The sequence below is a fragment of the Schistocerca americana genome, chromosome 3, assembly GCF_021461395.2.
Source record: "Schistocerca americana isolate TAMUIC-IGC-003095 chromosome 3, iqSchAmer2.1, whole genome shotgun sequence".
NCBI classification, from domain to species: domain Eukaryota; kingdom Metazoa; phylum Arthropoda; class Insecta; order Orthoptera; family Acrididae; genus Schistocerca; species Schistocerca americana.
The window spans coordinates 307,087,410-307,107,778 of record NC_060121.1 but is presented as its reverse complement, the minus strand read 5'-3'; the positions used below and the strand labels follow the sequence as shown (position 1 = coordinate 307,107,778).

At 41.2% G+C, this 20,369-nt stretch overlaps 1 protein-coding gene across 1 annotated transcript in view; it reads left to right on the top strand.

The window, feature by feature from the left end:
• The window catches only part of LOC124605091 (ketohexokinase-like), a 78,059-nt gene that overhangs the window by 29,179 nt on the left and 28,511 nt on the right, over positions 1-20,369 (top strand). Inside the window, exons 2-4 of the mRNA XM_047136540.1 lie at positions 8,327-8,446; positions 17,847-18,054; positions 18,506-18,741. Of these exons, the coding sequence (XP_046992496.1) occupies positions 8,327-8,446; positions 17,847-18,054; positions 18,506-18,741 (564 nt within the window). The remainder of the gene's footprint in view (positions 1-8,326; positions 8,447-17,846; positions 18,055-18,505; positions 18,742-20,369) is intronic.

Here is a 20,369-nt window from a genome sequence, read left to right as displayed (position 1 = left end):
ATAAATGGTACTACAACAGTCTTCTTAGGACTGGCAGACCTTGTTTCCTGCACCAATTATACACAATGTTCAATGCTCCTTGTGCCATAGCTCTGACTGTACTTGAAAATTTTGCCAAGTATTACTATGACAAGATCGTCTGCGTATCCCTAGCAAAAGTACTGTCTAGAGTTTAATTCATACAACGAGTTCATTCGCCATAAGGTTCCACAGTAGAGGGAACAGATTCACTCCTTGTGGAGAGTCTGTGGTGGTGCTGATTACCATTTTTTCTTTCATCGTGGTGGCTTCTACCTTTCTACCACTAAGCATGGCTCTAATCCATCTGCAAATGGTGGTCCCTGAGCCATGCACCTCATAAGGTGGCAGCTTGAATAGAGTTGCGCAGCCACATCCCGCATACAACGAAAGGCTTGTGACAGCAGTCGTTGATCAACAGCGACGGAGCCAACGAACCCACCAGGTGACACATCGAAGGGAGCAGGTAACGCCCCAGCGCTGCCTGCCATGGAAAAATTCTTTAGAGAATTGCGCTGGGGAATCTTCAGATGGATACAAACAGGCCAGAGATGCAGTTAAAAGAGACTCGCATTTACTGATCATGTGAAAGGTCTGTGGTGCTCTCATGATGTACGCATATAACTTCTAGACGTCAGGAGCGGGAACAAAATGTCCAATTGATTGAAATAAACTCAGAAGGAGTTGAAGTGGCGAGAGTGCGGCGCAGTTTAAAGTTATGCCCTTTTTGATTGGCGGGGATAGTTTGCACGAGATTAAAGGAAAACTCCCATTGGTCTCAAAAGGCCATGATGCGAAGCACGACAGTACATAGGTGGGGGGGGGGGACAGTTTTTGCTACGAAAGGCAGAATACCGAAAACTACAGGGACTCTCCTCTGAACCAGCGTCAAGTGTAGAACAGGGCACATCATGCTCTGTACGACGCCAAAAGATGAATTTTGTGGGAACACTTTGTTCATTTTGGCTGACATTCAGCTAGAAATTAGCTGAAGAGTCGTTGAGCTCTGATGGCAGAGAAACGAGACAGGCACCTAGTTAATTGTTCTTGTGAGAACCGAGAGGGCGTTGAAGTATACACGCTGCTCCATCTATGCATGTGTATATCGCCATATTTTCCAGACTAGGGATGAGTGCATATTTTCTCGCCTAAAAAGAAACATAGGACAGTTTCAGCTGATAAAATCAGTAAAGATTTTGATTGGCTTTTTATAGGATTTTCAGAGTGCGAGTACAGCCATGCAGCCGACAACATGCTGCAGCTAAAGGTAAATGCCGCTGGCAGAAGCGTAAAATTATTGTATCATCAGCTTGCATCCACTGTGAACATGAGCTGCCCTGAGTAATCTTTTGTATATCTTCGTAGACTTGATTGTCGTCCTAAAACTACCGAACTTAGAACCGGAAACGGATGATTTGATGTAATATTGTCCAACTCAGATAGTGCTTCACTGTCTAGATGCAGGAAAAATCTTGTAGAGAACCTTCTATTTAAATTTGATATCGTTGTGTTCAGTGTTATTTCTGCTAATCAGGACATAATACGTTATCTTGACAATTGTCCTGAAATTGTCATGTCACATCTATGTAAACCAATGTGCTTCTTTGACAACAATACACAAATTAAACAAAAATGTTGTGCAGCTAAGCACTGATATGCTCTGTCGTAGAATAAGGGTCCTCTCCTAACCCCAGTAATTTATTCTAGTGATGCTAATGCACTGACAGGGTGTTTTTGTTGATGTCTGACGAATGTGAAAATGAGTGGAGTGTCAGAACCTCTACTGCCCTGACCATGGATCCGATGGTCATGTTGCTAAAAGCCCCTTCGATGTCCGAGAAGATGCAGAGGGCTATTTCCTGAAAGTGTAGTGCTTTCTCCATCTTCCTAATAAGTTGGTGGAGTGCAGTTTCACACGATTTGCCTGGGTGGTATGCATGTTAGTTTATGTGTAGAGGGGCCCTGGTTAACGTCCTTTCGCCGGCCGAAGTGGCCGTGCGGTTAAAGGCGCTGCAGTCTGGAACCGCAAGACCGCTACGGTCGCAGGTTCGAATCCTGCCTCGGGCATGGATGTTTGTGATGTCCTTAGGTTAGTTAGGTTTCACTAGTTCTAAGTTCTAGGGGACTAATGACCTCAGCAGTTGAGTCCCATAGTGCTCAGAGCCATTTTTTTAACGTCCTTTCCCTAATATAACATTGACCAGTTTTTCTGATGTTTTAAGAAGACAGGAGGACAGACTGATTGGTTTCATATCCATGGCCTTGTTATGATCAATTCTCCCAGGCTTTGGAATGAAGACAACCTTCACTGCCTTCCAGACGTTAGTTACCATTCAGTTTTCAGTGTCTATTACCTTACGTTCTAATTCATAGCGACAACGTAATAGCCTGCATTTTTGCTACATTCTTCAAATTGTATTACCACGACAAGATATGTTGTTAAGTTTATGATGTTGCTTTTGAACTAAACGATCTCTAGTTCGTGTAAGTAGGATATTACTAACTTTCCATCACTTTGACCAAGCGCAAATGCTCGTATCTTTTTTGACGAAATTTTTGACTCTGATGATCATTGTTGGTGTAATAGCTCCATGGGCATCCATGTCTGTTTCATGAGTCACTCGAAAGGATTGGCTCTGTTTGTTGCAAGGAAGTCTACAGTAGTTGTTTGGTGAGATGGTTGTCTGACTTGATGTTCCAAGTAGCTCTTTCATTCAGAATTGCTTCATAAGACTTGTCCATACTGCTACTGTTTCCCCATTCAGCACCGGGCCATCCAACCCACACTACCACCACGTGGTCAGCTTATATCTGTGATAACAAATGTAGGCTATCTATGAGCGACTCTGGTCAAAATGTTTAGATTTATTGGTCAATATAAACATCATGACTCTTGTTCATGAGTCCAGAGTGGGAGTCATTTTGGGCCTAACTAGATTTAATGTTTTTACTTGTTGTTATAAAAATTCTAGCCCCAAATGAGTCTGATCTATTTTTCTGATGTGTGTTTCACGTGTTGTCATTTACGTTCGAGTTCGAATTTCAATCAACTCTCAGTTACTCATATTGTGTGAGAGTCTTTGCATTTTTTTTTTTTTTTTTGTTTGAGTGAATGGAGTTCTAGGACGTTGCTTTGAACTTTTCATTAATTAACAGCTTTCCAATACTTGTCCAACTAGGCCTATAACCATTTAAATGCCTGTTTAACATGTGTGAGACTGGTCCTGCTATATCTTCCTACCACAGTTGCACAAGAACGCTCTGTGAGTGTTTTAGGAACCTACAGCCTGCAAGGTAGGAGGATACCATCTTACGCATACAGAGTTCAGAATAGTGCAGCAGTATTGGCAGTGACATAATCAGACAATGATCTCAATGTCGGTCCCACTACACTCCCTGCATAGGAAACGTTATCACTAACAGAAATTAGTGTATGGGTTCAGGCATAACTATATATTAACAACAATGAAAATCTTACATTTTCGATATTAAGGTTTATTTTTACTCTAAGTATGACTTCATGACAAAGCAATTTTAGCAAGATTACATACAGGATGGTAAAATATTGATATTGGGTGTTCACAACTGTGAAGCGAAATTCCTAACTATTATAAGGTTCCTTAATGGTAAAATGGTTGATGACCATGTCTGGGGGTCGATAAAAATACAAACAAATTAAATACAATTGGGCCAGAGATATCAATTACGCTAAAATGCACTATGAAAACACCCAAAATTGAATGGGGATCGGTAAAGAGCAATCAAAAAGAAGTACACAGTTAAAACAATTCCAAAACTTAAGGGTATAAAACATTCTACAGTAGCTGAACAAACCTTTTCATTAGATCGGACATCTCGCGTTTTTGCTTCAATTAAGCCAGACAGTCGTGAGTATGTTTAACTAGCGGTCATGGTGGTATGTACGAAAAAATAGGAGCGACGGGGATGACCACAATTCTGAGTGTCAATTGCATATCACTTGCTGGCGTAGCGCAAGTGCACGTACTCACCTTCCATCAGCGGTGGCAGTGGCTGCTGTCAATGCGAGCTGTGAACCTGAGAATCTATTCTAAGTCTCTCTCGACTGTTAAACGCCAGTCGGTTACATTCCCTCCGTTTTTGGTGAAGCCAAGACTCCTAGTTATTTCCTAGCTAAGTTAATTGGCATGGTACATGCTATTTGGCTGGAATAGTGTGTACGTCGTTGCCCTCAAATCGCTCGCAAGTATTAAGTGTCAGTGTTCGGTGCGATTCTCCATACTAGGAGACTTTCCACTTTAACCCCTTACGAGTTAAGACGAGCCTGTGAACAAGTGTTCACATAATGACTCTCGCAGTCGTCTCAGTGCGGCGCGAGTAGACTTGTCGCAAACACTCGACGATTTTCTGCAAGAGAAGAAGCGAATTACTCTGTCTGCAATTTGCCCATATCAAAGCTGGTAGCCACACGCTTTCCTTCTGGCCAATCAGAGCGTTCGTACTTGTTATAACTCCACCCACTAGAGTTTTTGTAGCCTATCACAGGCACCGTTTCTTTCGTAGGGCAGAGTTTAACTTGTGCTACATAATACTGAGATAAAGAGCTTTTTCTTTTGTGCAAGATTTAACACAGGTGGCTAAGGTGAGTCACCATTGTTTTGAGATGGGTTTCTCCGGACGTTTTGTCTGGCATCTCCCGCCACGTTCCTGTAGAAAGACTTTATGAAGGGTCATTGTTAAAAGCAGAGACAAGAGCTGCTTTTGCCGGCAGCCTACGCAGTGGCTCTTGCACCTCGTTGTGTCCACTAGGTGTCCCGCTGTGAAAGTTTCAGCTGAACATGGGACAGGCATTCCGTCGTAAAAATTCTCCTTCCCTCAGAACTGAATTTCACAGCTTAGATCTGAGACATACGTGGCGTGTAATTACTAGTGTGAGTGTTAGTGGTTTATATTCAAGAAATGTCGAATTGTTTATTCACTTTTGCCTATCAATAAAATTCGAACATTTTCATTTAACTATGTCGTGTGGAATATCGAGTTAATCGGAATTTTTTCAGTAATTCAATGAAGGTGAGTTATTTGTTTGACACTTTACATATCACTACCCCTCCCCACGACAATTTTTGTACTGAAGTTAGACAATGGTTAAGGTGTTGTCTAAGTCGGTCAAAAATTATACTTTTTCTCAAGCATTGAATATTGGTCAGCCACTTGGTCTGGTTCTTATTCTGTTTAATTCTATTGGTTTGTATACTTTAATTTTTAACATGGTTAACTTTGTTAATGATTTAATTCTCTGCCTTAAGTGAAGTCTATAAGTTTTTTTATTAATATTGATATGAATTTCTTTTCTATTTATTTAAATGTATTGTGTGTATTTTAGATTTTATATCAAAGATGAAGAGCCTCTCACATCGATCTTTTAATACTATTTTCTTAACCACTTACTATTTAAATCACGTCAAAAATGTAAATGACTTCATACATAGTACAAAAAATTATGGTTCTAAGAACTAATGTAAACATCAACATAATGCCTTAGCAAATCCTAATCAGCTCAAAATCTTAAAAGTTTATATTAATGATTTATGCAAAATTCGAAAATATTATAGTCGCAAACAACGTTCATACATACATATAATTCTAAAGAAATATATTATTCTAAGAGACAGTGTGGTTTTTAAGAAATGTTGCGTTGATAATTATGCATGAGTGAAATTCTAAAATATTACGCTCATAGACAGTAAATTAACTTTACAAAAATGTTATCTTTAAGACACAATATACATGAACAGCTTTTCTTTTTAACATATTATTCTAATGAATATTATAAGTACATAAAACATTTCATTACAAAAAGGCCTCTCTTGCATTACTCATGAAACAAAGATTATGGAAAGACTGTTACACAATTCGTATTCAGAAACTTACACATATTGTATAGAAAGATGTAAATTGCATCAGTACATCGAAGTCCTATATTAATTGTTATGCTTTTTGCAGCTTTTTCACTGTCTGACACTGGTCTTTGCCTGATTTCGACCACTGTTTTCTCACGATGTCTACAAATGTTCTTGTGTGAGGTTGCCGACGAATGTCTTTGTATGAAGCCGAAGGACTTGCGCAAGATGTTAGTCGGCAAACCTTTGGGTAGGCAGCGTCGTTCTTTGTCGAATTTTGCAACAGTATCTTTCCGTGGTCCTCATAATAATGTGGATCTTTTAGTGCAGACTCTCGTGGAGTATTGGCTTTAAAAATGTGTATTTTCCTTCTCAAGTCATTGCTGAAGATGCTTATAGTTTTGTAGCACTTCGCAGACAACTAGTTTATAACAGGATGGGTATCTGGAAATGTGTGTCTTGAAATATTTTTACCCATCTTCTCCCTGCAGCATCAGTCTTTGGACTCTTCATCTTCTGTTCTTCCAAGCATCTTCCTTTCTTCAACTTGAATCTTGTCCCTTCTCTGGGCAGGATGTGGGAAATTATTGACTACTAGTTGCTTTGAAGTTTTACATTTGTTAGTGTTACAATCGTTGATATGGATGTGTAGTTCAACACCGATAGACTGATTTTCGTTCAGGTCTGTGGTTCCATATAATATCGCAGTCTGGTGGCGACACTGCGATTCTACACGTACTTTTCTGCCAAATTGTGCCTCAGCCAAGCTGGGGTTTTGGTGAGGCATTTTATTTTTACTCCATGTGCTGGTTGCTGTTTCGTTTGTTTCGTGGCCTGTCGTTCCCTGCAGTCCTGACTTGAGTATCAATCGATAGTGAATTTTCGCAAGGCCTGGACCCAACGTCAATCTTCTGTTGCTCATCCACCCTCCTTGTACTTTCTTTATCATGGCAAGGTTGCTACCACAGTTAGGTACAATGGTTGCCTTGGTTACAAATCGCCTTCCTTCTTGTGCCCTTGCTGACACCCTTGCATCGTAGAAAATCGTTGATCCCGTCCATTCATGTCCCATGTACATTTTCAGTTATTGTTCACTGTATCGTTGTTGGCAGTTGACGGTTGTTTCTTGCAGGAGTTCTGAGTACAAAAATCGTTTTTTATAATCTACATTATGCCTAATGCCTAATTTATGCCTCTTAAGAAATCCCTTACATGGTTCGGCGTTCTTTCTCTGTGTTGCAGTTCTAGTTTCTCTATCAGGTTCCAATTTGTTGCTAACATCTTAAGCTAATGAGACTCCTTATGTTCATTGTGTATGGTGTTGTGGTGTGGCATGTTAGTATGTCATGCTATTAGATCATCTGCTTTGCACACTCTACTTGTGTTATTTGCTACATAAAAGAATTTAAGGTACTTCTTCTTTTTCCTCCTCTGTCTCTTCTTTTCTTCAGACTCCTGACCACGTCCTGTCTGAAACATACTTGTCGGCTTCTTTGGTATTATTTAATGATGCCTATAAGTCATTATGCATCATACCTTTTAATAAGGCTTACATGTTGTAGTCCTAAACTTTTACCTATCTCATTCTGTGCTGGTTTGTTCTGTTTATACCATCTTGTTTGAATGGTGGAACATCGTTCCTTAGGTCTGGAAGGCTCTTGCTCTTCCAGCTATGTTTGACACTACACAGCCCTGACTGTACATTTTTAATTAACTATGTCTGTGACATATCGAATTAACCGGAATTGTTTCAGGAATTCAGTGTAAGGTGTGTTATTTATTTGACACCTTACACCTGTATGCAAGAATTGTGCTTTTATTCTGAAACTGTAATAAGGACGTATGCAGTACTCTTGAAGAAGTGATCCATAGGTGAAGAAGATTATTTCTGCTACTACTACCAACTGCTACCACTATTTTAATATTCACCTCTACTTGTTCAAAATGCCTGATTAAAATAACAATTAAACATTAGGACTGAACAGCGATTCGACGTTAATAAGACATTGACAAAAGTTTAGTGGTTATTAAGCTCAGGAAATTATTTGTAGTTTCTTCATATGATAGGTGTAGGAGCTTAGAACGTAGTATTTTACACTTTTATTCCTTCAACAGAGAAACCGGCCATCGCCATGTCTGAGTTTCTTTTCACATCGTCATCTATCTGACCATTCCCTCTTCATACTAAGAGTTTTTAAGGGGAGTGTAGAAACACACTGTATTTTTCAATGCAGCCTTTCGGGACCGCTACTTTCTTACAATATGGCTCTAAGTTTGTGGGTACTAGACAGCATCACACGTATACAGAATTATCAGTGTAGTGTCTGTGTAAAGGTACGCCGCAGCACTAAGAAACTTGCAGTTGCATGGAAAGCAATGTATACATTATCACTCTTCACTGAAACGTATTGCTGTTATTTGGCCAACAGGATTCTGGATCGACAACAGAGGACTGGTGGAAATGCTGCAAATAACTGTGCAGTCCTGGCTGAGCTGAAGGTGAAATGTGACTTGCTCGGAACGCTCAGCAGCAATTCGAGGTACACCAGGTCAGCTCACTTTAGTTTTTCATAGTATATTGGTAGGCTGGTAATGACAAACATGATATCTTACTCGTCTTTTACACACTTTTGTAAATTTATTATAAGCATTTAACTGTGACCAAACCTGCGTGCACAGTCGGTTTCGTTGATGGATGTTAGTACTTTGGCTCTCGACATACTGTAGCTAGTTCTAATCCTAGTGAATTGCAGAGTTGTTCGTTGTCGTTGTTTTCTAAGCAAAGGAAAGACAAGTGATGATATAAAGTTACTATTTAATGGACTTTGCACTAATGTCCTCCGTAATTCACAAGTCTGTATGCAGTGTGTCATGGAATGAAGGCATTTGGCATTGTTGGTGGCTACCCATCTGTTAGATAATGCACTCTGTCTTCAGGCCACGAGTGACCTATCGGTACCATCCGACCGCCGTGTCATCCTCAGTGGAGGATGCGGATAGGAGGGGCATGTGTTCAGCACACCACTCTCCCGGTCGTTATGATGGTATTCTTGACCGAAGCCGCTACTGTTCGGTCGAGTAGCTCCTCAATTGGCATCACGAGGCTGAATGCACCCCGAAAAATGGCAACAGCGCATGGCGACCTGGATGGTCACCCATCCAAGTGCCGACCACGCCCGACAGCGCTGAACTTCGGTGATCTCACGGGAACTGGTGTAGCTACTGCGGCAAGGCCATTGTCATCTGTTAGATAATGGCAATATGTAATAAAGCTAACTTGTAGTTATTTGAAAGGAGTAGCGAATATTATGACATGGGTTTTACGCTCACCGTTCGTTCATTTCTATACTCACTCATAACAAAACGAACACAGCACTGCACAGTCCAAGCATTCCTTACAAATTCCACATGGCACAGATGCACACTTTACGCATTGCATTGACTAAAGAAGACTGAATCTAATTCAGTGTTTTGAGAATACACGTTGTACATTTTAAAAGCGCAATATCTGGCGCTATCAGGCATGTTGTTGATTTCCTGGGTTCAGATCGATGATTGGTTTGTTTGGTGTCTGTTCATTAATAACTCTTTGCCAGAGACAAGCTGAGATCCTTGACTTCGGAAGGCACCGACGCATACACTGATCAGCCAATTTGCGAATTGGTATGGGTGGAGGTTATACTTAACAGCCGAGCTAGGTTAATAATTGGCTCTTTCTACCGACCCCCAGACTCCGATGATATAGTTGCTGAACAGTTCAGAGAAAATTTGAGTCTCGTAACAAATAAATACCCCACTCATACGGTTATAGGTGGTGGGGACTTCAACCTTCCCTCGATATGTTGGCAAAAATACTTGTTCAAAACCGGTGGTAGGCAGAAAACATCTTCCGAGATTGTCCTAAATGCTTTCTCCGAAAATTATTTCGAACAATTAGTCCACGAACCCACGCGAATTGTAAATGGTTGCGAAAACACACTTGACCCCTTAGCCACAAACAATCCAGATCTAATAGAGAGCATCATGACTGATACAGGGATTAGTGATCACAAGGTCGTTGTAGCTAGGCTCAATACTGTTTCTTCCAAATCCACCAGAAACAAACGCAAAATAATTTTGCTTAAAAAAGCGGATAAAGTGTCACTAGAAGCCTTCCTAAGAGACAATCTCCATTCCTTCCGAACTGACTATGCAAATGTAGACGAGATGTGGCTCAAATTCAAAGATATAGTACAGCAGCAATTGAGAGATTCATACCTGATAAATTGGTAAGAGATGGAACTGATCCCCCATGGTACACAAAACAGGTCCGAACGCTGTTGCAGAGGCAACAGAAAAAGCATGCGAAGTTCAGAAGAACGTGAAATCCCGAAGATTGGCTAAAATTTACAGATGCGCGAAATTTGGCATGGACTTCAATGTGAGATGCCTTTAATAGGTTCCACAACGAAACATTGTCTCGAAATCTGGTAGAAAATCCGAAGAAATTCTGCTCATATGTAAAGTACACAAGCGGCAAGACTCAGTCAATACCTTTGCTGCGCAGTGCCGATGGTACTGTTACCGACGACTGTGCCGCTAAAGCGGAGTTATTGAACGCAGTTTTCCGAAATTCCTTCACCAGGGAAGACGAATGGAATATTCCAGAATTTGAAACACGAACAGCTGTGCTAGCATGAGTTTCTTAGAAGTAGATACCTTAGGGGTTTCGAAGCAACTCAAATCGCTTCATACGGGCAAGTCTTCAGGTCCAGATTGTATACCGATTAGGTTCCTTTCAGATTACGCTGATACAATAGCTCCATACTTAGCAATCATATACAACATTTTCCAATCTGTACCTACAGATTGGAAAATTGCGCAGGTCGCACCAGTGTTTAAGAAGGGTAGTAGGAGTAATCCACCGAACTGCAGACCTATATCATTGACGTCGGTTTGCAGTAGGGTTTTGGAGCATATACTGTATTCAAACATTATGAATCACCTCGAAGGGAACGATCTATTGATACGTAATCAGCATGGTTTCCGAAAACATCGTTCTTGTACAATGCAGGGAGCTCTTTATTCGCACGAAGTAATGGCCGCTATCGACAGGGGATCTCAAGTTGATTCCATATTTCTAGATTTCCGGAAAGCTTTTGACACCGTTCCTCACAAGCGACTTCTAATCAAGCTGCGGGCCTATTGGGTATCGTCTCAGTTGTGCGACTGGATTCGTGATTTCCTGTCAGGAAGGTCGCAGTTCGTAGTAATAGATGGCAAATCATAGAGTAAAACTGAAGTGATATCAGGTGTTCCCCAGGGAAGCGTCCTGGGACCTCTGCTGTTCCTAATCTATATAAATGACCTGGGTGACAATCTGAGCAGTTCTCTTAGGTTGTTCGCAGATGATGCTGTAATTTACCGTCTAGTAAGACCAGTATTAGTTGCAAAGCGATTTAGAAAAGATTGCTGTATGGTGTGGCAGGTGGCAGTTGACGCTAAATAACGAAAAGTGTGAGGTGATCCACATGAGTTCCAAAAGAAATCCGTTAGAATTCGACTACTCGATAAATAGTACAATTCTCAAGGCTGTCAATTCAACTAAGTACCTGGGTGTTAAAATTACGAACAACTTCAGTTGGAAAGACCACATAGATAATATTGTGGGGAAGGTGAGCCAAAGGTTGCGTTTCATTGGCAGGACATTTAGAAGATGCAACAAGTCCACTAAAGAGACAGCTTACACTACACTCGTTCGTCCTCTGTTAGAATATTGCTGCACGGTGTGGGATCCTTACCAGGTGGGATTGACGGAGGACATCGAAAGGTTGCAAAAAAGGGCAGCTCGTTTTGTGTTATCACGTAATAGGGGAGAGAGTGTGGCAGATATGATACGCGAGTTGGGATGGAAGTCATTAAAGCAAAAACTTTTTTCGTCGTGGCGAGATCTATTTACGAAATTTCAGTTTATCTTCCGAATGCGAAAATATTTTGTTGAGCCCAACCTACATAGGTAGGAATGATCATCAAAATAAAATAAGAGAAATCAGAGCTCGAACAGAAAGGTTTAGGTGTTCGTTTTTCCCGCGCGCTGTTCGGGAGTGGAATGGTAGTGAGATAGTATGATTGTGGTTCGATGAACCCTCTGCCAAGCACTTAAATGTGAATTGCAGAGTAATCACGTAGAAGTAGATGTAGCCAGAAATTATGACCACCGACCTACTATCGATATAAACACGTCCAGGCGATAGCAGGATCACCTGACGGGGAATGACTGCTAGTCAGACATGCCCCCTGTGCTTGTGGTATCAGTAACCGTGTTGTCCGTTTGTAGAATGGCGAAGGACTGGAGTCTCTCTGTGTTTGATAGAGGGCAGATTGTGATGGTCCGGAGACTCGGCATGAGCACTTCGGAAGCTGCACAACTTGTCGGGTGTTAGAGGAGTGCTGAGTGAGAGTCTTCCGTACGTGGCGAAACCACCCCTTATTACAGATTTCGGACGTAGGCTGGGCATACTAGTTAAACAGGATAGGCGGCAAACTGTGGCGGAACTAACATCAGACTTCAATGCTGGGCAGAGTACAAGTGTGTCTGAGCACACAGTGCATTGAACATTCCTAGTGATGGGCCTTCGCAGCTGACGACCGATGCATGTGTCAATGATAATCGACCGATGAACGTGTCAACGTTAATACAGCGACATCGGCAACTACGACTGAAATGGACACATGACCATCGGCACTGGACGTTAGCGCAGTGGCAGAGCATTGCATGCTCTGATGAATTCCAATACCTTCTTCATCGTGCTGATGGGAGTGCGCGAATCCGTAGTCTTCCAGGGGAATAGCTGCTTGACACCTGTACTGCAGAATGGAGACAAGCTGGCAGCGGCTCGATTATGCTCTGTGGAACATTCACGTGGGCACCTGTGAGACCAGTGGAACTCGTGCAAGGCACCATGATGGCCAAGGAGCATCGTACGCTGGTTGCAGACAACGTACAACTCTTCATGACGATCATGTTTCCCGATGGCAGTGGCATTTTTCAACAAGATATTGCACTGTGTTACAAGGTCAATAGTATAGAGGAACACTGTGGTGAATTCCAATTGATGTTATTACCCGCTAGTTATCCAGATGTGAAACCGCTCGAACACATCTGAGATATGTTTGATCATGGCATCAGAGCTCATCACCCCCCTCCCCTGAATTTACGGGAGTTACTGAAACAATGGAGTGGGCCGGTGCTGAGTAAGCTACCTTTCTTATGACGTCATGATCGTTAGTCAGTTATCACTGCCTAGGTCTGCCGCTTACTGCAAAACAGGATATGTGTGGAGTGGAAATAGTATACTGCCAACGTAAAATCTAAACTGTCACGTGAATGAAGTATCATGCTGCTTGTTTACATTTTGCACCAACACCAGAAATTTAATATTCACTTATCTGGCCTATTACTATGTATTTATTTACTACTAACAGCAATGGTGAATAATTGTTGTTGATACGAATGCTAATCGAAATATATGAAAGAAGAAAAAAATCTTCTCGTAGCTAAGTACCACAAGGTGTAATTATAATTTTAATACTACTAAAAGACACTTTGAAAAAGACTGAGACACAGCGTAATAACAGTTAGCGTTTAGAGTTAATTTACGTAACTTTTTGGCAATATATTTATGACTGCTAGATAAATTCGGTAGAGTAGGAGTGTACTACGAGTCAATCTGTTCAATGTGTAGGCCTACACATTTCGAAAGATTCATACCTGGAGCAAACATTTATGAAGTCAATACCTCTGGCTTATACAGATTCCAAACCATTGTTGTTATTTAAAGTAGTTACAACAGGATGCTGTAGTGCTTGTACTTATGATGTTGAAAGTGAATATATGTGATTAATATATTACTTCCCAAGAGGCTGAATAATGTTTAATGGCAGCAGAAAGGAAAAACTGAAGAATTTAATCTTTAAAATATTTTAGTCCATGATAAACTGCTAATTTCCTGTATATCGTAGCTGCGTATCAGTGTTTCTTGGAACACTTTCAACTTGGCATATTAGGAAGATATTTGGCTATACCGCCACAGCATAATTTAAAATATCAATTCTTAAAATGCCTATGACACACGTGTATGACATCCACAGCACTTTTAAACGGGATGTATCTGTACTTTTGTTATGACATTCAGACTCTGCAGAGCACAGAGGGAGAACCATTATGCTATACCAAAGTTATGTGACCTTGGAGACAGTGTATGTTGGAAACAAAAATTCTGTACTGTGCATCTGAATGCTCACTCAGTAGAGATTCACACTCCACAGTTTGCTGCAAATGTCTTACATGCATGGCGCATTGTTTTTAAATAGAGCTTGTCGAACGCATTCGACATTGTGCAAAAGTCCTTGGGCAGTAAAAGGGTGGTCGACTCTCATGAACGGTCATGTATCAAGCAGATAGGCGCAAGTTTTGTGAATTATTGAATAAAGAGATGAATTAACATGAAGAATAATGCCTAAGGATCCAGAGATGTGAGTAGAGAAACTGCAGTTTAAAGAATGTAATGAATTTCTAACGACACGTGTGTGAGTCGAAGAAGTGTATCTGCTAAGCACATACTGTAAAATGTTAAAGACCATTAATATCACGAGAGCGGGACTAAAAACTAAATAATGAGTTAGTAAACTAGAAAATAGTAATGTGACTTCTCCCAGAATGTAAGGAGAAGTGTGTTAAATCTTAAACAATGTGAATGCACGTCAACAGTTAGGGATAATTTGAACTGTGAAAGCGATAAATGCGAGAAAAGTTTGAATAATATATTACACTTTCAGGTCAAGCAAATTGTATTATTATTATTATTCGTTTCCATTTGTTATCAAGTCATCATCAAATTAGCTGTTTAAAACATAAAGAAAAAGGAGTCAGTAAAATAATAGGAAAGTAAATTATGGATCACATTTACTTCTGTACAGAAGTATACATACATTAATGTATTACACAGTAGCTCTTCAGCTGAACAGTCCCCGAGAAGGGCTTGCACTGTAAGCATACCTGCGCTCTGATGGTTGAAACTGCAGTCTACAGTGAATGCACTTGCACAGTATCAGAACACAGTGACACTGTGCTTGTCACCCCAGCTGGCACAATATTCTGTAGAAAGAGCAGTAAGAAAACTCCATGTTTAGACGAAGTAATCATTAGAGTGAAGTTGTATGACGTAACTGACTTAGAGACTTTTCTTTCAAAGTATGAGAATTGTGAATTGTGTTTCAAGTGGACCTGTATCGGTTCTTGTAATGGGCGTTATGTATAGGGCTCCCTGCAAACTTAATTAGGTATATTGGCAGTCACCTATCCCCAAAAACTAGAATCTCGGCGATTTTTGCCTTTCACCAACGTTGATGCTGGGAAGATACTGGTCCCAGGAATTCCAAGACTTCCGAGAATGTTCCAATTTTATGTTTGAAATCGGATAACAAATAGCAAAAGAAATATTTTTTTTCGTGTGATATAATTACAAATTATCATTTTCTGATTTTTTTCCCTTTGCTTCTACTGTGAAACCTTGCTTCTTCCAAATTTCGTGGTCGTAGCTCAAGGGGAAGTACCCTATAGGTTTTAATTGTTAAGAGTTATGTGGCCACTTGTTGACAAACTGCCTGTTGGCTTCTGTCTCGGGTTCTTCGGCCGACGTTCGTCTGATGATTTTTCTGACGTTTCGCCAGCACGAGTGGCTGGCTGGCATTGTCAGAGTTTCAACCCTCCATTGCTGGTGGTGGGCTGGAGCCGACTTCGCGGCCGCAGACTATCGTACGTACTTGCACCAACGTCTGAGGGCTTCTCCGCGGTCATTTCCGGTGCGTTTCTCTTGTTAACTGCGACGGTCATTCGCTGCAGCACAGGAAGCCAGGATCCGTTTACGCTGAGGATTTCCTCTTTCTTTTTGAAGCTATTCGCGTGTTTGTGTATTTCTACAGCTTCTCTGAACAAGTGGGTGTGATACTTTTTCTCTACAGCCAGAATTTCCGTATCGGCGAATTTCACTACGTGGTCGGTCTCACACAGTTCTGCCTCAGCCCATTTCTCCACCTGCCCCAATCTGCAATTTCGTTTATGTTCTGTGATCCTGGTATTGATCGAGCGATTCCAACATAAACTTTTCCGTATGTGCATGGTATGCGGTATATTCCTGACATTGCAAGTCGGTCCCTTTTCTCCTTTGGAAATCTGAGACAGTCTTTGATCTTCTTTGTCGATTTGCTCGGGTATGCTGATCACGAGGGATCGTGAAAACCTGGCACACAGCGTGTATCTAAAACGAACACACATGGTCGATACCTGCACAAAATATCAAATTACCACCCGAGCCAGAAAAGTGGCATGATTAATACTCCCGTTACGCGGACAAGACGAATATGTGAGCCGCAGCTCCCCAGACACGAAATACAACGCTTGGAAAGTCTTCTGAGGAGCAATGGGTACGCCACAAGTGATATTAGAAATATAACAGAGCCAAACACTTGGCGAAGTGACAAACCAGAAAAGGAAATGTGAGGTACGGGCTTTATGCCATACAATCCCAGCGAACTCGGCTCCAGTCCACCACCAGCAATGGAGGGTGAAACTTTGACAATGCCGGTCAGTCGTGCAGGCGAAACGTCAGAAAAACCATCAGACGAACGTCGGTCGAAGAACCCGAGACAGAAGCCAACAAGCAGTTTGTTTAATGAGTGAGTTTGCGAGTATCACAATATATACTTTTTTGATAGCATTGAATTAGACGCTTCAATTTTATATACCGCCAATGGACCGTAGACCTTAGCACGTGACATAAATTTTAACTTGATACTTCCATCTGTTTCTGAGAAAAACGGTTCAAAAAAATGGTTCAAATGGCTCTGAGCACTATGGGACTCAACTGCTGTGGTCATCAGTCCCCTAGGACGTAGAACTACTTAAACCTAACTAACCTAAGGACATCACACACTTCCATGCCCGAGGCAGGATTCGAACCTGCGACCGTAGCAGTCGCACGGTTCCGGACTGCGCGCCTAGAACCGCGAGACCACCGCGGCCGGCAAGAAAAACAGTTCTTAACAGTCGGACAGACAGACAGACGGAAATCAGAATGATCCTGTGGTGATTCCGTTTTTACCGATCGAGATGCGGAACCCTAAAAAGGCGCTGTATACTGCCTATTGTTCGATAAGTTTGTATGTATATATTTTTTTGAGTAAACTGGTGTTGTTTTCCTATTCTTTCAGTTCTCAGCAGTATAGAAAATTTGCTATCCTACCGTAATCAGGAACATAAGCTCTGAATGTTGCTTTGGTCATTAAGAAACTTCATTATAGTTGCCAGTTCCTTAACTCTTTTAATGTTGTATATTTCGTGTCAAATGCCCAACTACACAGCAGACAGCATTCACAGAACGCGCAGTTTTCACACTGACGCGTAAACAAGAACGATTACGCGTGACAGGTGCGTCTCAGTACAGGAATAATGCCCTGTGTGCTCTGTAACAGAATCCATTACCACGAGAAACTGATCGAGACAAGAAAGTAGCTCTTATAAAACAGTTTAATCTAGCGAGCTGTTGTCGCGTGAGACCGATCTCCGACTGATATCCATGCATTGTCGGTAGCGGCATTTCGCCGCTTTCATACCACGAAGCGTCGCTGTCAAGGTGGAAGATGATCCCACACGATACTAAAGCGTCTTCATTCTAATTCCTAATAAATTTTTGTATCATCTGTTTACGCTGTCTTTTAAACAATGTCGCTCACGTTGATTGCATTCCATTTCTATTAGACAGTGTCGAATCCATGCTAGAGTCTGTACATCATGATCGTGGTTGCAACAGCTGAAGACGAGACTCCTAAAACGCATCTAATTATTTGTTAAAAATTTCTGTACTTTAAGTAAGAACAAGCTTTCCTTTTTTTTAACTGAATTTTATGTAGTTTTGTTAAAGACGACCTTGGATCTTATGGCCTCAGTTGCGACCTGTGTGAATTAATTGAAGGCCAAGAGTTACCAATATCGACTTGTATCATCAATGCAGAAAATGGTACACGAACCATCCTACACTACCGCAAGGACTGGCCAGAGGCATCTTATGAAGCATTCCTGAAAATCGACCTCTCACAGTACTCTTGGATTCATTTCGAGGTACGATTCCTTATACAAAGTGTCCTCATGAAACCCTCCTGATTTCCAAGTGCAATTAAAAAAAACTACGAGATATAGATACTTGCGACTTGCAGCATCATGTAAATTAACATTAACCGGTGAAATGTCTAGAACACATGTGCACAGAAGTATGTTTGGGGTGATGGAGGTTTTGCATCCACAGTTCTTCTGCGGAGATCGCCAAGGTCACATATAGGCGAGGCATACACAGTCACTTTCACATAATCCTACAGTAGGAAATGCTGTACACCTCAAGTATCTATGCCTCAAAGTTTTTTTTAAATTGTGAGTGGAAATCAGGGAGGCTTCATGTGAACACCTCGAATTTCTTTGTACATATGTTGATGCATACTTAAAACCCTTTGATCGTTATTTGACAGATTTCATTACCAACTGGAACAGCTGTTGATCTGAATCTGTCTATTTTCAGGGGCGAAATATAGATGAAGTAAAGAAAATGATAAAAAGAATTGTTGAATGGAACAACGAACATGCCGAAGGCTATGGAATAACAATATCTATTGAAGTGGAGAAGAAACGAGACAATTTACTGGAGTTAATTCCACTTGGAGATCTTGTAATCATAGGCAAAGATTTTGCTAGGTTACAGGGATTTAACACGATGTCTCAAACGGTTGATGGTCTCTTTGGACTCCTGAAACATGGGTAAGCCTTGTCCACCGATCCTCAGAAACTGAATTGATCGTATTTTTTCTGTATCACATGATCGTCTTTCAGTGACTCCGAAACACGTCAACATTATTCTTGAATAAAAGTAAAGCGTAATGTGTTCTGAAATTCACAAAAACACAAAATATCAACTGAGGTATTCAGTAGGAGAAGCTAAGTTCAAATCTCCACCCGAGCAGCCTAATTAGATTTCTTGCGGTTTCCCTAAATTGCTTGGGTGAGTGTATGGATAATTGTGTGACGGGGCCATGACCAAGAGCCCTCTTCTGCCTCTACCTCTGCATCAGAGCTAGCTCTCCAACTTTAAAAACCGTGACATCAAAGGTACGAGTACGTTAGTTACAACCTCACGAAACTGCGCTCTACAGTTTTGGAATGAACAAGAATATTATATTCAGTACACAAAAGTCAGTGATAACTGGGGAGTTGTCTAGAAGTAGAAGCTCAGTAAACGAGTGTGGACAGAAGGGAAACAATCGATAACTACCATTGGTGCCTAATTGAAGGTATAGCAGAGTATCAAGAAATGGAGGGACATAATAGACTAGAAACAACTAGGATAAACACAGTTGGCTAGTGGAAACTGGAAGTACAGTGAAGGTAAGTATGGTAAGAATGACTTAGTCTGCATAAAGTGCCGTTACTCACTTTCATTAGTTGATAGTTCGCTGCTGGCAACACACTGTGCTACCACCTCACCTAATGTCTCTATAGTAAATATCACACTTGCTAAATGGTCCTTCAAATGGAAAATACACAATTGCGAATATTTATGAAATAGGAAATGCCCCCTTTTGAAGCTGCTTCATAAGCCTTCTCAAAACTTCAAATAATTTGAAATATCTGGTATAATATATATGTTATTAAAATAATCGGCTGATGCGAGTAATGGTGTAAAGGGAGTACCATCCTAGTTATGAAATCAAATTAATTAATTGATCAATTTCAATTAATTACCCACCTCCCTCATCCCAGATGACGTCATGGATTTTCCCAGCTGGCACATGGGTCCCTGCAGCCACCCCTCCCTGTCCTGTCCTATTGGCGGGAATTTCAATTCTTGGTAGGAAATTCAACAACGGTGGGAATTTCAAAATGAGACGAATTTCTTTGTCCCAAGGCTTTGCTGACGTCCCACCCCACCCACCCACCTGAGATTATGCGGCAAATTCAAAATGGCAGTGCCCTTTCCGGGACTTGAACACCAGTCCTTCTCGGCAGAAAGCCCAAGAGCATCCCCCTACACAGGAAAATAGTCTCTATCCAGATGCAGGAGAGGAAAGTTAAGTCAGTGTACTTTATTTGTTTTGGGTGGGAAATAGAAGTAAAGATCAGTCCTAATTGCATAATCATAAAGATCGGTCCTAATTACACAACTATATGCATAGTGCTACACATCGCAATGCAGCTCAAAAATTGACGATGTCTTACAATTCACAATACCACTCGAAATTAGCAACAGACATACTCAACATAAACTATGCATAGGATGATCCCTTTGCTTACAAGTCGAAATACATCTCTCTGCTCGACTTGTGGACTGGCAGGAAAAAGGCTGGAGTGGAAGGTACTATCTATATTTTTGGCAGGAAATGTGCTCAACT